This window comes from Squalius cephalus, assembly GCF_949319135.1.
Source record: "Squalius cephalus genome assembly, chromosome: 9".
Classification (NCBI taxonomy): domain Eukaryota; kingdom Metazoa; phylum Chordata; class Actinopteri; order Cypriniformes; family Leuciscidae; genus Squalius; species Squalius cephalus.
The window spans coordinates 31,170,462-31,189,635 of record NC_137130.1 but is presented as its reverse complement, the minus strand read 5'-3'; the positions used below and the strand labels follow the sequence as shown (position 1 = coordinate 31,189,635).

At 36.6% G+C, this 19,174-nt stretch overlaps 2 protein-coding genes across 2 annotated transcripts in view; one reads left to right on the top strand and one right to left on the bottom strand.

The window, feature by feature from the left end:
• Nucleotides 1–16,624, bottom strand: part of LOC307164444 (activin receptor type-1-like) — a 114,688-nt gene extending 98,064 nt beyond the window's left edge. The window contains exon 1 of the mRNA XM_079881296.1: nucleotides 16,302–16,624. The gene's annotated coding sequence lies outside the window, so the exon portion shown is untranslated. The remainder of the gene's footprint in view (nucleotides 1–16,301) is intronic.
• Nucleotides 6,403–8,256, top strand: LOC307163954 (zinc finger MYM-type protein 1; the record flags this gene model as incomplete). The annotated part of the gene is made up of 1 exon (XM_079880301.1): nucleotides 6,403–8,256. The coding sequence occupies one exon, from the start codon at nucleotides 6,403–6,405 to the stop codon at nucleotides 8,254–8,256; it is 1,854 nt and encodes a 617-aa protein (XP_079736427.1).
• Nucleotides 16,625–19,174: the final 2,550 nt, after the last annotated feature.

Below are 19,174 nucleotides of genomic sequence, written 5' to 3'. Positions count from 1 at the left end.
TGTTTATTATGTAATATAAACATTTAAATGGTCAGGTTCCTGTCATTAAATGGATTTATTCAAACATGCATTCAATATTGAAGAAAAGGTTAAGTAAAAAATACAATAAATATGCAATTTAGTGCATATATTTATCACAATGTTCATCTCTACGTCACAGTGACGTGACGTCGGCAATGTCTCAATTCAGACAAAGATTCTAACTGGCATGTACTGCTTCAAGTCAGACGCTAAACGGTTTGCACAGTGCCGATCAAGTCGAACACACCTTTTGTCTTTGTTAGTGTTGGCCATGTGCTTACTGATTTGAGCGTTTTTAGTCATTTACACCGATCCGTGTGAATGGTGATCATTTTGACAGTGGTGTAGTCTGTACACAGAAAACTCAAAGGAAAAACTTATCCGTTTCAAGCATATCGTTGTCGTGTACCCTTATTGTGCTCTCTTCCCACATGTTCTTGCCAGTTTGTTTTGTGGTGTTTGTCCAGTTTGCAGCGTTATATGTTCTTGCCTGGACCTAGTCTTTGCTGTGATCCATGCAGTACTTTTGGTTTACTATTTATTAATTTACTTGGTTCATTTATCTTTGGTTAATTGCATAGGTCATTTTGCTTAGTTATTATCCTCATTTCTTGGGGCTTTCTCCCTAGTCCTTTATTTCAGATCTCTACTTTAGTCTTTTGACTTTCTCCCTAGCATTTAATTTTTCTTTCCCTAGTCAGTTTCTGGTTCTTACCTCTAGTCTTGTACTTCTTTGTCCCGTTCTCTCTGTGTTTTTGTGTTGTGTTGTGTTTAGGGATGAAACATCTGCATCTGATTTTCAGTATCAATATCGGCTGAAATACTGCAATTTTTGCTGGATCGGGTATCGGTCAGACAGGAGTGATTAAAATCCGATACTATGCATACTCATGGTTGTTACTGTTAAGCTCTACAAAAGGCAAAACAAAACATTATAAAGTACCATAAGTTTTTGCGCACTACAGGGGCGTTCGCACCGGGTAGTTCTAGGAACTTAGTTCTAGGAACTAGCCACCAGGGTGGTTCCCCGAGAACTAATGGATCTCATGCTGTGAGTTTGGGTTGCTTAACGTTCATCTGGGAACGCGGTGTGTGCTATTTCACAAGATTTGTAACGTAACTCATTTGTAAATCTAAGCCAACACAGGAGAATACATAAATATGTTTCAAAATATGCAAATTGTTGTTCATCGCGATTTCAAAATAAAAGTTTAACCCCTCGCTCTGAGTTTGCATGTTTTGATGTGCACATGTTCTTTTTTAAGAAATGACAGCTTGCATGTCTATCATACAGAAGTGACCAAATATTAAATATTAAGTGGGCATTGAATTAAAGGATTAGTTCACTTTCAAAAAAAATTTTGCTGATAATTTACTCACCCCGATGTCATCCAAGATATCCATGTCTTTCTTTCTTCAGTCGAAGAGAAATTAGAAGGTTTTTGAGGAAAACATTCCAGAATTTTTCTCCATATAATGGACTTCAATGGCAACCAACGGTTTGAAGGTTCAAATGTCCATCTCAATGCAGCTTCAAAGTCTTTACACGATCCCAGTCGAGAAATAAGGGTCTTATCTAGCAAAACGATCTGTCATTTTGTAAAAAAAAAAAAAAAAAAATTATTTATATATATATATATATATATATATATATATATATATATACACACACTTTTTAACCACAAATGCTCATCGTGTACCATCTCTGAGATGTGACACGCATTGCGTCATCACGTTGGAAAGGTCATGCGTCACGTCAGCTTAGATAAGTTATTTGTCTGTGTACTCCGGTTCAAAAAGGTAGGGAAGGGCGAAAAATTCCATCTCATTTTCTCCTCCAACTTCAAAATCGTCCGACATCTTTGTTTTAAATTATTTTTTATTTTTTTCGTGACCTTTCCAACGTGATGACGTAATACAGCAGAGATGGTACAAGACGGGCATTTGTGGTTAAAAAGTATATATATTTTTTATTTTTTTATTTTTTTTTAAAAAGACCGATTGTTTCGGTAGATAAGACCCTTATTTCTCGACTGGGATCGTCAGACTTTGAAGCTGCATTGAGACGGTCATTTGAACCTTCTTTGAACATTGGAATAGTTGGTTGCCATTGAAGTCCATTCTGTGTAGAAAAATCCTGGAATGTTTTCCTCAAAAACCTTAATTTCTTTTCGACTGAAGAAAAAAAGACATGGATATCTTGGATGACATCGGGGTGAGTAAATTTATCAACAAAAATTTTTTGAAGTGAACTAATCCTTTAAATGTTGTTTGGCCAATATTAAAAAAGGATTTAGTCATGCTGTAGTGTAACAACAATCACCAATAGTCCAGTCATTTTATGAAAAAAGGTTGAACAAATTGCAACAGAAGCAAACTCAACTGTTTTTGTATCCTCAATATGTCCTGAGTAAGGAAAAAAAAGTCCCGAAGAATCCCATTAGGGGAAAGTTTTGAAAAAGACCCAAATATAGCCTATTCATATGCTATTCATTCTTTTTCTTACGTGAATAGGGTAAAAAAAATTAACCTTTAGATATCACCATGAAAATTACTGAGTTGATTACTTACATCAAGACAAACAAAAATTGTATTACAAGTTTTTTGAAATTGTTTGTTAACATGGACAAACGGTGCATAATCTAATTATGTATGTGCTAATTTGCTAAATACCACAACAGATCTAAACATTGGGTCTAGCCAGGTGGAAATGTCTTGTTGAATCTTGTTGACACATAACAGTAAAATTCTTAATGTTAAGGTCTGAATGGAACCCATTTAGGCTACCCATGAACATTAATACAAACGCCCTCTGCAGGCATTTGTTATACATCACGTATTCTAAGTTATGTGTTTATAGAATTTTTTACATGGTGTATTTTAACAGTGTTGTTCAATAAAACCTGATTACTTTGATGCTTTATTTGAACCAATTATTATTGTTTGTTATCATATATTTGTATTTTAAAGGCTGTTGTTCACTTGGATCCATCTTTATTACCACATCTTTATCCTATTACTCGATTTGTCAATGGAATAATCGGTAGAATACTCTATTACTAAAATAATCGATAGCTGCAGCCTTACTTTACTTTTGCTTTAAAAAAGGATTTCATAGAAATTTGGATTTCATTTGTTTCACTACTGAAGTCCTCTGTTTATTTTTTTTCATCATGCTGGAGATGTCTGTTTAAATCTGTCATTTACACATTTCTGAGAGTACTTGCATTTTAATACTTGATTCCAGTGGACTCTAAACATTGCATTTGTTTAATGTGAAAACCCAACTGTTGGGGTTTAATTGAAACACTTTTTTTTTTCCTTTGGAGAACACTCACAGCTGTAATGAACAGAAGCCCAGAACATGTGGATATATTGATATTCAGAACATTCTGACTTTCTCATTTATGATATTTATACTTTTTTATTTTTATACTACTGAATGCCAAAGTTGCAAGTTAAATAAAATGTTATTTTTGGCGGAAAAGTAATCGTTTAGATTAATCGATACAAAAATAGTCGTTAGTGGCAGCCCTAATGTAAGTTTTTCCAAAGCCATTCAATATCTTAATGCGAGAGACAGACAAATATTTATGTTGTCCAATTAAAGTTGACGGAAACTCATGCCTCCACTGCGGCAATCAGTCATTCTCCATTCAGCATTCAAATAGGGTGTCGCATTCGGTTACGGCAGTCAGCATGGTAAAACTCTCTCCAAGATGATTCAGTTTTAAACAAAAGAAACACTCCAAGGCACTCTCCTGGAATATTTAAAAATGCCTTTATTTTATGGCATAGTCAAAAAAGACTTTTAAAATGACTCCAACGCGTTTCCCATTATTATACTTGATCTGTAGATAAATGTCTGTGGAATTGCATAAAAGACTTTATCTTGCTGGAGTTTACTGCTCTTTCTAAATTATGTGGTACTCTGCTTGGAATGCCAAACCTGACTTCATAATAAATAAATAAATAAATAAATGAAGAAAATGTAAAAATAAATAAATTAATTAATTTAAAAAAAGAGTATTTATACTTTTATTTCCTTATTTATGTATTTTCTCCACATTTATTTATTTTTCATATATGTATTTATTTATTTCCACATTTATTTATTTTCACTTTTATTTATGTATATATGTATTTATGTCTACATTTATTTATTTCAATATTTATACATTTCTTCCTCTGTATGCTTATGAGGGGGGCGTGTTTTACCTCAGACATAGCAAGTGAGATCAGAGTGGCAGTGCTGGAACTTTGAGGCCACAGTGACACCTTGTGGTGTGGCCAACCAATATGCAAGAGGTTTGTGGACATGCCTGTACAGGTCACGCAGGGAATGAATGATTTAAAGGGGTCATATAATGGTACATGCACTTTTACAAGTTAATTGTACTGAAATGTGTGTTGGCAGTGCCTGTACACAACCATCATAAAATGATAAAAATCCATCCAGTGTTTTTTTTTTATCTTCTTATATGTTTTCCCCTGTCTCTAATCAAGCCGTTCGACCGTGTGACGTCACATGGTCGGACGCCCCTCCCACGATGGTCGATTGACAGCCGCAGTTCAAACACAGATTGACAGCCCTCGCTCGTGAGCGAGCTGTCAATCATAGTCCGCGCGTCTCGCTGGAGCACTGTCTCTGACTGTCTGTGAGCAGCAGGGCCGGCCCTGGGCATAGGCGGAATAGGCAAATGCTAAGGGCGCCGCCCACCTCTTGGGGCGCCCGTGCGCCCAAATTATTATTTTTATGAATATATTTTTTATTTTATTTTTTATTACCAATACAACTTAAATATTGTGGATTAAAAAAAGCGATCGTCCCATAAAGACAAAACTACAACATTGCTTTCCCGAATCCCAATCCACCCCGGTCCGACTGAGTGACGCATCAATCTCCCCCGCCCCCGCCCTGCTGAAAAAAAAAAAAACATCCGCTACCTGTGTGTGATTGTGAGCGACAGATGGCCGAATTCACTGACACTGATAAGTTGTCATTATGTCAAAAAGACCGAAGCCATCTGGTGCCCAGGGAAGAAAAAAAAGAAGAGAAGAGGAAGAAAAACGCGAAAAAGACAGAGGTAGGTAATGATGATCAGTTTATCTATGTTGCATTAAGTTAGTTCAACGATGCCTGTAACGTTCGCTAATTTGAATTAGCTTATGACATAGTTAGTTGAACTTGTGCAGTATTTTATGGTATTTTTATTTGAATTGGCTAAATTAGTAATGTTATATATATATATATATATATATATATATATAAAAATCTTTATTTAAAATGAGTTGAGTTCTACATAAAATGTTGCTATATAAACGTAAATCTTTATTTAAAATGAGTCCTACATAAAATGTTGTTATATAAATGTATTATATATATGGATTTATTAAAAATAGCAACATTAAAATTCAATTTAAATAAAGATTTACGTTTCTCCTCTGTTTCATGGTTATAACATCAGAAAGTGTAGTTAGTAGGACATTGCTGCCATGCCAGATATACTGGAAAACAAACACTTTCAAAATTAATTTTGAAAATGTAACTACTGTATGCTAGAGAAGTGCTCAATGAATAGAGTTTTGTGCATGAATACAATTCTTGCTGTTTGTGTGTTTAAGCTATAATGTGGTTTAGGTGCTGCCATATTTTTATAGTTTCACTATCATCAGCTTTTTAATAATAAAATGTAACACCCAATGGTCACATATAATCCTCCTCTTCTCTCTTCAGATGCACTTTTGAAATATCTGAACCCCGTCCCTGCAAATCCTGGGCCACCTGTTGCAGACATCTCCACTTCAGCACCACCCAGTGATTCAGCATCAAGCACATCTCTTCCCTCCACTTCAGCACCACCCAGTGATTCAGCATCAAGCACATCTCTTCCCTCCACTTCAGCACCGCCCAGTGATTCAGCATCAAGCACATCTCTTCCCTCCACTTCAGCACCGCCCAGCGATTCAGCATCAAGCACATCTCTTCCCTCCACTTCAGCACCGCCCAGCGATTCAGCATCAGTTTACAAAAAGGCTGCACCATTAGACCCTGCTGACTGGCCATCTGTTTTAATTGAGAAGGTAAGAAGAGAGTTTGTCCTCAGAGGACCATATCATATAAAAAGCAATTTCACATTTCCGAAACAAAAAGACGGGAGAAGATGTCAGCATGACTATTTTAATAGAGTCTTAGTCAATGGAGAAAAAATCTAAAGAAGCTGGCTAATGTACTCAAAAAAGAAGGACAGTTTGTACTGCTTCTGCTGCAAAATCTTTTCTCAGAAAGATTTCAAATTGATTAAAGAAGGACTAAAGGACTGGAAAAATGCAAGCCACTTGCTCAAGGTCCATGAGGATAGCCATGAGCACAATACAAACATGGCAACATGGAAGGAATTAGAGGTTCGTCTTGCAAAAGGGTTGACCATAGATAAGCAAGAGATGGCACTCGCTGAGGCAGAGAGAAACAGGTGGCGAGAGGTGCTTACCAGACTGGTGGCAATAATTCAGTCCTTAGCTGAAAGAAACATTGCTTTAAGGGGATCCACAGACACATTAAACAAACCAGACAATGGCAATTTTCTTAAAGAGGTGGAGCTAATGGCCAAATTTGACCCAATAATGAAGCAGCATGTTGGTAGGGTGGAAAGTGGAGCTGGAAGTCACACACATTACCTGGGCAAAAGAATCCAAAATGAACTCATAGACTCAATAAGCACAAAAATACTGGAAAAAATATTGGAAGAGATCAAGACCTCAAAGTATTTCTCCATCATTTTAGATTGCACCCCTGATCTGAGTCATAAAGAACAGCTCTCTGTGATTGTCAGGATTGTTTCACTGGAAGAAGAATTGCCACAAATTAAAGAACATTTCATGGGCTTTCTTGTAGCAGAGGAGTCAACCGGGGAAAGTTTGTCTGCTCTCATCCTCAAAAGACTAGAGGAGCTGAACATCCCCTTTGAGGACTGCAGAGGACAATCCTACGATAATGGTGCCAACATGAAGGGAAAGAATAAAGGTGTTCAGGCTAGGCTGCTTCAACTGAACTCAAGGGCCTTTTTTGTCCCATGTGGTGCCCACTCCTTAAATTTGGTGGTAGCTGATGCTGCTAAGAGCTCACCAGATGCCATTGGCTACTTTGGATATGTAGCAAAATTGTTCAAACTCTTCTCAGCCTCCACCCATAGATGGGATATCCTCCTGAAACACGTCAAAACCACCCTGAAATCATGGTCAGAGACCAGGTGGGAAAGCAGGATAGACAGCATCCAGGCAGTAAGGTACCAGGCTGGGCAAGTCAGAGATGCTCTTCTGGAGGTGAGGGAAACTACTCAAGACCCTGTTGTGAAAGTTGAAGCCCAGTCTTTGGCTGAGGAGATTGGATCCTACCGCTTCTCTATTTGCACAGTCATTTGGTATGATATTCTCAACAAGATCCAGCATGTGAGTAAACAGATGCAATCACCATCCATGCAGCTAGATGTGGCAGTTGACATGCTGAAAAAAACCAGGGAATCTCTTGACGGCTACAGAAATACTGGATTTTCTAGTGCACAGGCAACAGCCAAGGAAATGTGTGAGGAGATGAACGTGGAAGCTGTAATCAAACAAAAGCGGTTGAGAACCACAAAAAGGCACTTTGGTTACGAGGCTCCAGATGAGCCTATTGGTGATGCACTTAAAAAATTGGAAACACATTTTTTTAATGTAGTCGTGGATACAGCCCTCTCTTCACTAGATGAGAGATTTCAGACCCTGGGGGAGGTGAATGACAAATTTGGAGTTCTCCTCAACTTTCCCAACATGTCCAAAGAAGAGTTGTTAGAGCACTGTCAAACCCTGAGCACAGCTTTAAGCCATGATGGACAGCCAGACATTGATGGCAGAGAACTTGTATTAGAAATGCAAAACTTTCCACATCTGCCATCAAAAAATATGACAAACATTGAGCTCCTGACTTTCCTGCACGAGAAGAAGCTGATGGAAATTTTCCCCAATATGTGGGTCGCTCTGAGAATCTCTGCCACTCTACCTGTGACAGTCGCTGCTGCTGAAAGGAGCTTCTCTAAGCTCAAACTGATTAAAAACTACCTGAGATCTACAATGGCTCAAGAACGTCTCAGTGGACTTTCAGTCATTAGCATAAATCCTGTGGTCTCACAACAGCTGTCTTATGATGATATCATAGATGACTTTGCTGCTAGAAAGGCAAGGCGAGTAAGACTGTAGAACATTTGCTATACATTTGCATAGTTCATTCAAGTTTGTATATAGTTATTTATTTTTTGTGCAATGCTCTTATTTATAATTTTTGGAATGTTACATATGCTGTAAGAAAGGCAAGGAAAGCAAAGGAAAGCAATGTTTCTGTAATATAGTTTTTTTTTTTGCAATAACAAAATATAATATAAACATATTTATATTGTATCTATAATACGTTTGTGTGTGTGTTTCCAAAATATTTTCAAAATAAAGAAAAACAAGACAAAGCTGTGCAGTTTGTTTCTGTGTAAGTTTATGAACAAAATTCCAGGGGCACCAGGTGAAATCTTGCCTAGGGCAGCAAATTGGCCAGGGCCGGCCCTGGTGAGCAGAATCCCGTCTAAGCAATTGTTGTGTTCTGTTCTTGGGTGTAATAACGAACACAGTCATGTTGATGTTCCTAAATCCGAACCGCTGAAGACGCAGTGGCTGAGTTTGTTTTCGAAGGGAATATTCCCCATGATCAACGTCAATGCTTTCATGTGTGCGCGAATCATTTCACACACCAGAGACTGCTTTACAAACGAGGGTCAGTATAAAGCTGGTTTTGCTAAAAGCTGCTTCTGGAAAAAGGATCTGTACTATTCGTGTTGCTGCACCTCCAGAAGAACTGAAGTGAGTGAAACGTTTTATTAACCTTTATATTAATCTCTGCAAATCGCTTGCATGCTTCATGATGAATGCAGCTATTTTTACACTCAGGGTACATCATGGCATGTTTTCTATGTACGACGTTATCAATATAATTCATAATCCCACGTTTATAATGAACAACGCGTTATGGTTATTGTGTTATTATTAAAAAAGTTGTAGCACAGAACAGAGGGGCGGGGTGAGCAAAGCTCATTATCATTTAAAGACACATGCACTGAAACGGCGTGCTGAAAACAGAGCTGTTTTTGACCAGGTAAAATGAGTATTTTCTTACAATACTAATGAGAATTTTTAAATAAAGTATATTACAAACTTTTAATTTAGACCATAAAGAAGCTTATTAGCTTGTACAAAAATGGCATTATATGACCCCTTTAAAGATGGGCAAAATGGCCAAAATCTTATATCAAGGTTTACGTCCTTTAATATCACCCTAACTGTATGTATATAGGTTTACCATACATAGGCCTACTCTTTATTCCGGACATGGCTGTAAAACATCCGCCGGTCGGGATTTCTGGAAATGTCTTGGCACACAAGAACAGAAGCCGCTGATAACAGACACTTTGACACGGAAGCACGTGAAATTATCCACTATTAAATCACATTTCATGTAAATGTGCTGGATGAGGCCGATAAAAGATTGTTTATTGTCGATGAGACTCGCTCACCAGCTCAGAACAAGGAGAGAAACCAGCACATTTCACTTATTAAGTCTACGCAAGCATATTGATCAATGCGTTTGAAACACGACTGCAAATTCAGTTCACATTCACGTTTCCTAATTTTGTATGCGCAACATGTGACAATTCAAATGCTTAAAAATATAACGCATATTCCAAAGATGCTGCTCTTAGATACTGATTAATCACACATCTTAAATCATCAATTGGAATTATTTGGGATTAAATCAAACAAAAGTTGCATCATGTAAGCGCAGCTAGTGAGACACACATCTCATGCCATGCATTGTAGATACGTACACAGCTAACTGCATTTTTAATGTATCTTCCACTTTTCCATAAAGAGGTGATATTTCTGCTATAAATTGATTTCCAGGGGCATTTTTTTAAAAACGTATTAAATGTATGCATCATCATGTATGTCATGTTCTTAATTTTAATCAATCAATTCAGTTAGAATAACAAGGCACTACTTTAGGGCAGTTACCAGTAAAATAAAATCTGTATCAACAAAATCCTTCTTTGCACTGCAGATGCTGGACGTGCAGAAGCGGACTCTGAATGGCATTAGATATTATTTACACAGACTGTTTAATGCAGAGGAGCCATGGATGCATTTACACTGCAATTACAATTGCAGAAATAATGTTATGAGATTGTATTCATAGAAATATGAAATGATGGAAACAATGAAATAATACGTTTAAATATTAAACTGAAACAGCGAGTAGGTGGCGAAAAGTCACTGTCTTAATGAGTGAGTTTAATCAATCGTTCATTCAGCTGATTCGCGATTAATGTTCGGTTCACTTAGTTTTGTCATAGCCACGAGATAATAATTTGTGGGAACGTCATCCTTATGAGATCCTATGTTGAACGACATATTTTTGTTAACTGTGCAAACTGTTAACTGCGCAAACAACCTACGTGACCATAGCAACCTGGCACGGATAGGCCTATAATAATATTAATTTTTAATTAAGAAAAAGTGCAGACTTAAGAAATTATTCTATTAACATTTTGCCTATTATATTGCACGCAATGGTGCCTATCCAGCAAGCAATCGAATGAAGTTTGCAATAAATGATAAAATAATATGCCTTATAAAACATTTTTATCTATCCCATCCACCCTCTTTTAAATTCATTCACTGCTCGTTTATTTTTTTATTTAATATTTTTATATTATTATTGTTGGTTAAATTTTGTATTAATTGTTAAATAGCCTGTTTGCTTTATTTTCCCCTTCATTTCCCGTATCACTTTACCTGATTAAATTTCTGTATATTTTAATTAAAGTAGCGTATATATTTTGTATATACTGTAAATGCCCGAGCAATAAAGTTGTGACTTTATGGCTGTATTTCTGTAGACTACACCAGTATTCTATATGTGACGATAAATGAGGGCCTGTTTTCATTTGTAGCCCCTCCTGCCCGTGACAGCATTCAAATGAAGTTGAACAACTGCCTTATTCTGTGTAAGAAGCCACATCATCTCACAGAAAGATGCTCAACTGTCGTTATGAAGCGAGTTTGGAGTAAAAGCATGTTGTCTTTTGTTGGACAAGAGTATAAATGCTTCTCATGTTTGGAAAAATGTTTGACGCGTGTTGCTTAAATGCACGTTATAAGTGACTCAAACTCACAGTGCTTTCAGATGGAGCAGCGTTTACAGAGCCGTATATCAACGACAAGCTGTGCATAAAAAATAAATAAAAATAAATAGTATAAAAAACAAATTCGCAGCCTTTGCGATTTCAAAATCGTGACAAGCCAAAGCGGCTTAAGTGCGATTACATGGAAATTGCGATTAATCATGCAGCCCTACTTGTAATATTTGAGAGAGAAAAACTACTGCAAATCACAAATCCAACCACTGTGTGTACCAGTGGAGTTTTGCTGGCATCTAATGGGGAAAATGTGGTACTGCGCCCAAACAAAATCTTACTGAAAGTAAATTTTTTGATATATCAACCTCAAATTTGGAACACAACTTGTTTAGATTTATGGCTTTGATTTTCTATCAGTTTTAGAGTTCAGCATGTTTCATAAAATATACATTTCACATAAAATATAAATGTCATAAATAATTTTCATAAACTTAAACCTATATAACTTTTTTTTTTTTTTTTTACTTTTTTAAATGTTTTTAGTTCAACAATAATCTATCAAGGGTTTTCTTTAAAATGAGACCAAACTTAAGTCTGAGCTCCCAAGCTTAAACTTTTTGACATGGACATTTTTGTCCACTATGGACCAATGTGTAACTTTTTTTAATTGATGCACAGGGATTAAGGCACACTATGCAAGATTTGTACCTTAATATAACAGCTTAGAAATCATTTCGATGGTAAACGAACTCGTAGTAGGGCGAACCATCCCGATTGCAAAGCGCGGGGGGGGGGGGGACGCCGCTGGCAAAACCAGCAATGCAGGTTTGAGAGGTGGCGCCCCAACAAATCTCGCAAGAATCACGACTTGGTTTATGGCACGACGTCACATACATCAACAACATATGAAGCAGCATCTATGGAAGACACTAGCATGCATTTCAGACATGAATCATGGCAGAGTCAACAAAGAAAAAACGAAGAAAGCGTGGTCGGAAGAGTGCAGAGATGGCTCTGCATGAGTGGTATTTACGACAGTAACGTTAAATACAAGTACTCATTTAATTTAGGATTGCTTTTACTTGATTTTCTGTGTTTTTTTTTTTTTTTTTTGTATTTAAAGTGTGTAGTTTCTCTGTTGTTATGTTTGCCTGTAAAGCGCTTTGAGAAAGCAACTTTTAAAGGCGCTATATAAAATAAATGTATTATTATTACTCCACATCGACTCTAGGGGTCGCTGTTTGAGAAAAACGGAAACTGCATGGTGTGCCTTTAAAGGTGAACTATGCAGGTTTTTTTACCTTAAAGGTTGTATCAGCGATTTCAGGCCCAAACATAAATGATCACATTCATCTAATCTTTCCTAACAATCTGCTAGCTGCCCGCCCCATAAGCAAGCCGTCAAAAAAACGCGTCTCTGTAGGCAGCCTAGGCTCTGAGATCTGCACACAAAAACAGTTGGTTTCACCACCAGTCAAAACCAAAATAAATAAGTGTTCCAACCAATCACCGACAGGGGTGGGTGTTGTGAGGTTTTTCGCGTGCAGCCGACATAGGCAGCCGTGCACGAGCGCAAATTTTACTTCTGAAAGGGAAACTCCTACAAATGCATTTGCAATAAGGTCAGCGGCAAAATAACTGTGTCCACGCCTTTTCAGCGCTAAGTTTTCAGTGCGTGTCTTTAGTATATCCTGACAGTAGTTTTTTAACGCCAAAAAAGGGTTTGCGCTGGCGCAAGCTGTTAGTAAATCTGGCCCTAAGCATGTTGCATAATGATTGTTCTAAGAATCTCAAAGAATATTTTACTATTTGTGTATTTTTTACTACTCTAATTATGTTCTAGTTGAGGTCATTTGTAACGCAAGTAGGGCCCAAATATAAACTCAAGCCCAGAGGCCCCCAGCCCCGCCCTGATTGTACTTATTTGTGCTATTGCAATTTGTTCAGTTGTTCTTATCTTATTACTGACTGTTAGTTGACTTAATATTTATTAAAATACTAATAACACTTTTTTTTTTTTCATTTTGTGGTGGGGCCAGTGAAAATGTTTGCAAAGTAATAGAAAAACTTTAGCATTGGGCCTTGTATAGTTTATATAGAGACCCTTTCAATACCTGCCTCTTTTATTATAACATAAAGTTACAAAATCTGTTATGGGGGGGGGGGGGTTAAAAATTTTAAAACTCTGGGCCCACCAGGAATTTCACTAGGCCCACGTTACATCTCAAAGCTGGAGCCAGGCCTGATAATCTCACCTGCGCATAAGCAACTTCTTTTCACTTGACTGCTTAGACTCTCAACTTGCTCCACCCGCACACGTACAGCGGAGAAAATGTCAGAGACAGAAGCTGTTATCTCTATCCCCCGTCGAAAAAAAGTTACATTTTGCAGTACTAAAAACTAACGTGTGGTTGTCCTCGAGGATAGATATCCAATTTGCAAAAAAATGTGGGCACAAGTGGCTGCAAAAGGAGAAAACAACATCCCTCCGGGCCATGTCCCGTTTATAACTTAAAATCCCACAGTAGTCAATAATTTTATCCCTTAAAGGGGACATTTCAAGAAATTCTGATTTTTACCATGTTTAAGTGCTATAATCGGGTCCCCGGTGCATCTACCAACCCAGAAAACGTGACAAGTGACAACCCAGTAACTTTGTTTTGGTAAGCCTTTTTCTGCAAGCATGTAAAAAAAAAGCCGATCAGTCTGACTTCTGACGTTGGAAGGGGATCTTGTTATAATATCTCCGCCCTTTAATCTGCTAGTTTCCACCCGTGGCGCCGCCATTTGGTTTTCGTAAGCGATAACAGTGTAACAAGTTCTAACGCAACGGCAAAAGTTCAGGCAAAGCATGCAAACGGTTCTATCGTTGCTGCACAGACAGAAACACTATTTGACCAAAAAATGTCACAGCTGTCTTATAAAGACCTCAGTGAACTGTGTCAACCTGTGTAAAAGTTAAACATGACGGTACATGCAAATCGATGAGATGAATCAATGTAACTCCACAACAACTACATAAATGTATCCACTAACCATTCAGAAACGTCCAGGTGCAGTCTAAAAGTTGCAACCTCTTTCTGAGTCACAACAACTACATAAATGTATCCACTAACCATTCAGAAACGTCCAGGTGCAGTCTAAAAATTGCAACCTCTTCCTGAGTCACAACAACTACATAAATGTATCCACTAACCATTCAGAAATGTCCAGGTGCAGTCTAAAAGTTGCAACCTCTTCCTGAGCCTCTCCGTAAAGGCTGCACTCTGCTACTGGTTATTTCTGAGATTTGCGTGTTTTTTTATTGCCTGAGTATCCGAAGCTCGTGTTAAGAGGCAAATTTGACAAGCTATAATAAATGATCTGGGGGATAATTTGAGCTGAAATTTCACAGACACATTCTGGGGACATCATACATTTATATTGCATCTTGTGAAAAGGGGCATAATATGTCATGTACAACCCTCTACATAGTATATGATTCCACCAAATCAGCTTATCTTTGTAAAATGGCACAGCTTTTTAAGTATCTGAATGGTTCGGTTAGAAATATATTTCTAAATGATGACAGAAATATATTACTATTGTACAATAGAATGTACTTCTCAAAATAATAATAATAAAAATAATACAATTTATGTAAACAGTATTTAAGGAATGTCATTGTTTTAATTTAATAAATCTCTGTTGTGCTGCAGTTTGTCAAAAAATAAAAGAATAAATGTTGTTAATATTTCTTTTACATTTTGAAAACATTACATTTTAAAACATTAATCAAATTATTAGATTTATGCATTCATTTCCCACCATTTTTGACAATATATTTCTATTAAATCATAAAAAGTGAAATTAATTTTCTAAATAAAATACATAGGACTCCATTATTCGTTAAAAAAATTACAAATTGTTAATATAAAAAGAAAAATAAGTTGTTAAGCTAATCCATATTATTAAATGTAATTGACAATAAATGTTTTAAATTATTGAAATTTGAATAAACAAAAAAGTTTGTTCAAATTTCATTAATTTAACAGTCATTTTAACTGATGATAATAAGAACTGATAGTTTAATACCACATAGGGTATTATTTCTGAGATGGTTATAATACCATAACAGTCATTTTAACTGATGATAATAATAACTGATTGTTTACAGACCTTGAAAAAAAAAAAATTTGAAATAATAATAATAATAATACTTAGGAGACCTAAGGAGACTTTAGGAGAACTAAATTAATCAAAGAAATGTATTGATTTTTACACTTTTAAGGGCATTTTCCCCATTATTTTCTGTCCTTGCTGTGAAGTCTACAGACAAGAATATAATATATTTCAATTATTCAATTTGACTATGAAACATGCTGACTTCTGTATGAGTGGAACCATCCTTGAATTAAAATATTATGTCAAAAAAAAAAAAAACTTATCTCCATAATATATGAATACTCTAATGTATATTTTATTATACACAGTGGACTGCTGGACATAGACATGACTATATCTGTATCTATATGAACTAGGTATATGACCTAGTGTGACCTATCTGAGTGTCTTCTGAGAATGACTCAATGAGATGTCCGTCTCTAGGCTTTGTTATGCTGAAAGCTCAGTGTGGATGGCTCCGCAGATGAGAGTCGAACTTACAGCCCTCGTCTGCATCACAAAGACACACTAACAAAGTGTCGAATGTCGATTGCTCTCAATTTTGCAACTTGTCGCCGAAAAACCTTCCAAAATCCCAACTCAGCATGTCCGTTTTCCAAAGCTTTTAAATATGGAAATCATTTTAAGTTATCCTGATTTTAAGCGCTTTCAGATCCTGTATCTGATGGCTTTGTCTCATGTTGCACAACACTTTTTAGAGGTGTTTTAATGGCATATTAATATACCTACTAGTATGCTATACACTTCGAACAGATAAACTCATTACAGAATAAGCAAATAATTTCTAGTAATACGAACAACGACAAAGTTCAGTTTAGTAGACCAAAACTTTAAAAGTAAAGCGAAACAAGAAAACACGCGATTCTTTAATAAAGGCAATTGCAAAATCATAAATCTTACCTTCACAACGCGTTCATAAAAGCTGGAAGAAATGACGAACGCCTCTCAGACCTCAGTCCTGTCGTGTAACGAACAACGCGCATTTTCCCTCTACATCCATAAACTTCATCAACTTCATGCAATGTTTACTATCGAACCGTAGTCGTGCTGGATCCTTCCTGCTTTCGCGTGTTTTACTAGCTGTGGATGCATGGGATAGGCCTGCAGTAGGAGGAGCACACACACACACACACACACACACGAGCACACACACACACGAGCACACACACACACACACACACACACACACACACACACACACACACACACACACACACACACACACACACACACACACACACACACACACACACACACACACACACACACACACACACACACTGGATACTTTCTCGTTTCCAGCCAGACTGTGAAACGTAAGATATTTGGTTCCACTGGGTGGCGCATGAGTGAATAAAGTAATTTTCCTTGATGTATTATTCGGATAAATAGGTAATGACTAAGACTCAAGTACCCCTTTTAGTCATTTAGTAGCCATCATTTCTGTCACATTTGTTTAATAGAAAATATTAATTCTGAAACAGTATACAGTGAGGATTATCCGTATAGTCCTTCGTGGGAAAGAAATCTTTGAAATGCATGGCCAGCCTCTCCAGGAAAACCCACAATTGAAGTCACTGTGGTTTGAAAAAAAATTCTATACTTAATAGACAAAAGTATTTTCATGTTTGCAATAACTACTCATTCGATATAATGCATTATGTTCTTGAGGATGGGGCTCAGTACGAAATTAAATTGCTTTTTGGTTATCTAGAGGACTTGCTTTTGAGGGTTTATTCTTTTGATTATGGATATTTAAAACATAAAAACAAAGCTTATTTTGGAGAGTGCTGGTAATAGCATTGGTTTAAATTCAATTCAGACATTATGTCTTGCGAAAAACCTCCCACTTTTGTTTAGTGACATTGTTCCTCCAGGACACAAACACTGGAGTTTGCTGTCATTGTTACTTCAAATAATAAACATTGTGTTTTCGTCTTGTCTCACTTCAGGCATGACAGTTTATTTGAAGCACTTGATTGCTGACCACCACAAACTATTTAAGTACTTGTATCTAAATAAAAAATATAATGCCTAAGCATTAACCTTCCATTACCCTTCTTCATTAAGGAAAATTGGCCCCTTATTATGTGGTTTATGAGGTTTGAGGCCAAACACAAGATGTTCAAAGATTATTTTTTAAAATTTCAAAAACATAATGAATTTTTGGCTAAAAAGCATCAGATGCCACTGCTTATCATTGGGAGTCCTTCACCCTCAAACATAATGAGTTTGGGCCAAGTAATCATTTTCCCTTAAAGATGAGAATGTGGTCAGCAATCAAATCCTTGAAAGGATCTTGTCAAAAGATGTTTTCTCAACCAGTTGGGTTAAAGTTGATGGTGTAGAATATAGAGCTGGACTTGTTATTTGCAGTGCAGTGGAAAATGAAATTTTGTCAAATGAGTGGATGTACTTTTGGTTGACAATCACATTTATCTAAATAAACTATTTACAGAGAATTTTGATGAGCATCTTCATGCATTCAGAGTACTACAAAGTGAGGAAAGGTGTATTATAAAAATGTCAGAGACTACATTATGTAAGCCATTTGATATTCAAAGCACACATTGTTGCGGAAGAAAGTTTGTATTCCTTTTCTAATGTTTTAATTAAACTTAAAATTGCACTGCGAGAATTAAAAATAAAAAAAGTTTATCTAAATTATTGCCGGAGTCCATTTAACTATGTTTTCAGTTCATTTAACAGTTTTTTTTTTGTGGAATTTTGAAACTAATTCTACCCACCTAAAACATGTAAATCTGAACAGTTTTTTTTAATTTTTTTTTATCCCATTTAGTGTTATTTTAACACCTTTTAGAGTCAAAGAAGTGTGAAATGTCTAACTATTTGGATGGATGGATGGATGGATGGATGGGTGGGTGGATGTCATATTAACATGTTAACATATTAACATATTTTAACATATTTTATAAATTGAATGTTGAAGGGCTCTCAGCAAAGTGGTATCCAAAAACCAAAGCAGTGGGACAAATATCTTGATGCGGTTATGTTAGGACTAGGACAAAAAAAACGGATTTTTCCCCATTTTATATGATGTTTAGGTCCCTGAAGATTATCGGGTGGGTGTTCATAGTCTTTTATTGTTTTGTTTAATTTTTATGTGCAAAACACTTGTAGGTAAGGTGTTGGTCAGTAAGCACGATGAAGAAGAATGATATATAAACCGTATTAATTAAAAAAAAAAAAAAAAACAGGTGAACTAATTGAGAGAATAAATGAGTAACCATGGTAACCAACTAGAGAGTAATAAGTAACCAAGGAAACTAATAATGAACACAGGCAAACCAGAACTAAGCAGGCAGAGAGAAAATGAAACCAAAATACCACAAAAGAGATTGTTCATGACATGTGACATGTATTGCATTTAATGTGAACTGACCTACATGAATTTGAGATGATATTTTAAACTAGAAGTAAAAGTTCCTCTTTTTTTTTCAGATTGACAACTCTTTTGGCTGTATCACCTGTCACCACCATCTGTGCCATCATCACCTACCATCTCTAAAGAGGCAGCATCTGTGCCTTCATCACCTACCATCTCTGAAGAGGCTGCATCACCTGTCACCACAGCTGCATCTGTGTCATCATCACCTACCATCTCTGAAGAGGCTGCATCTGTGTCATCATCACCTACCATCTCTGAAGAGGCTGCATCTGTGCCATCATCACCTATCATCTCCAAAGAGGCTCCATCATCTGTCACCACAGCTGCATCTGTGCCATCATCACCTACCATCTCCGAAGAGGCT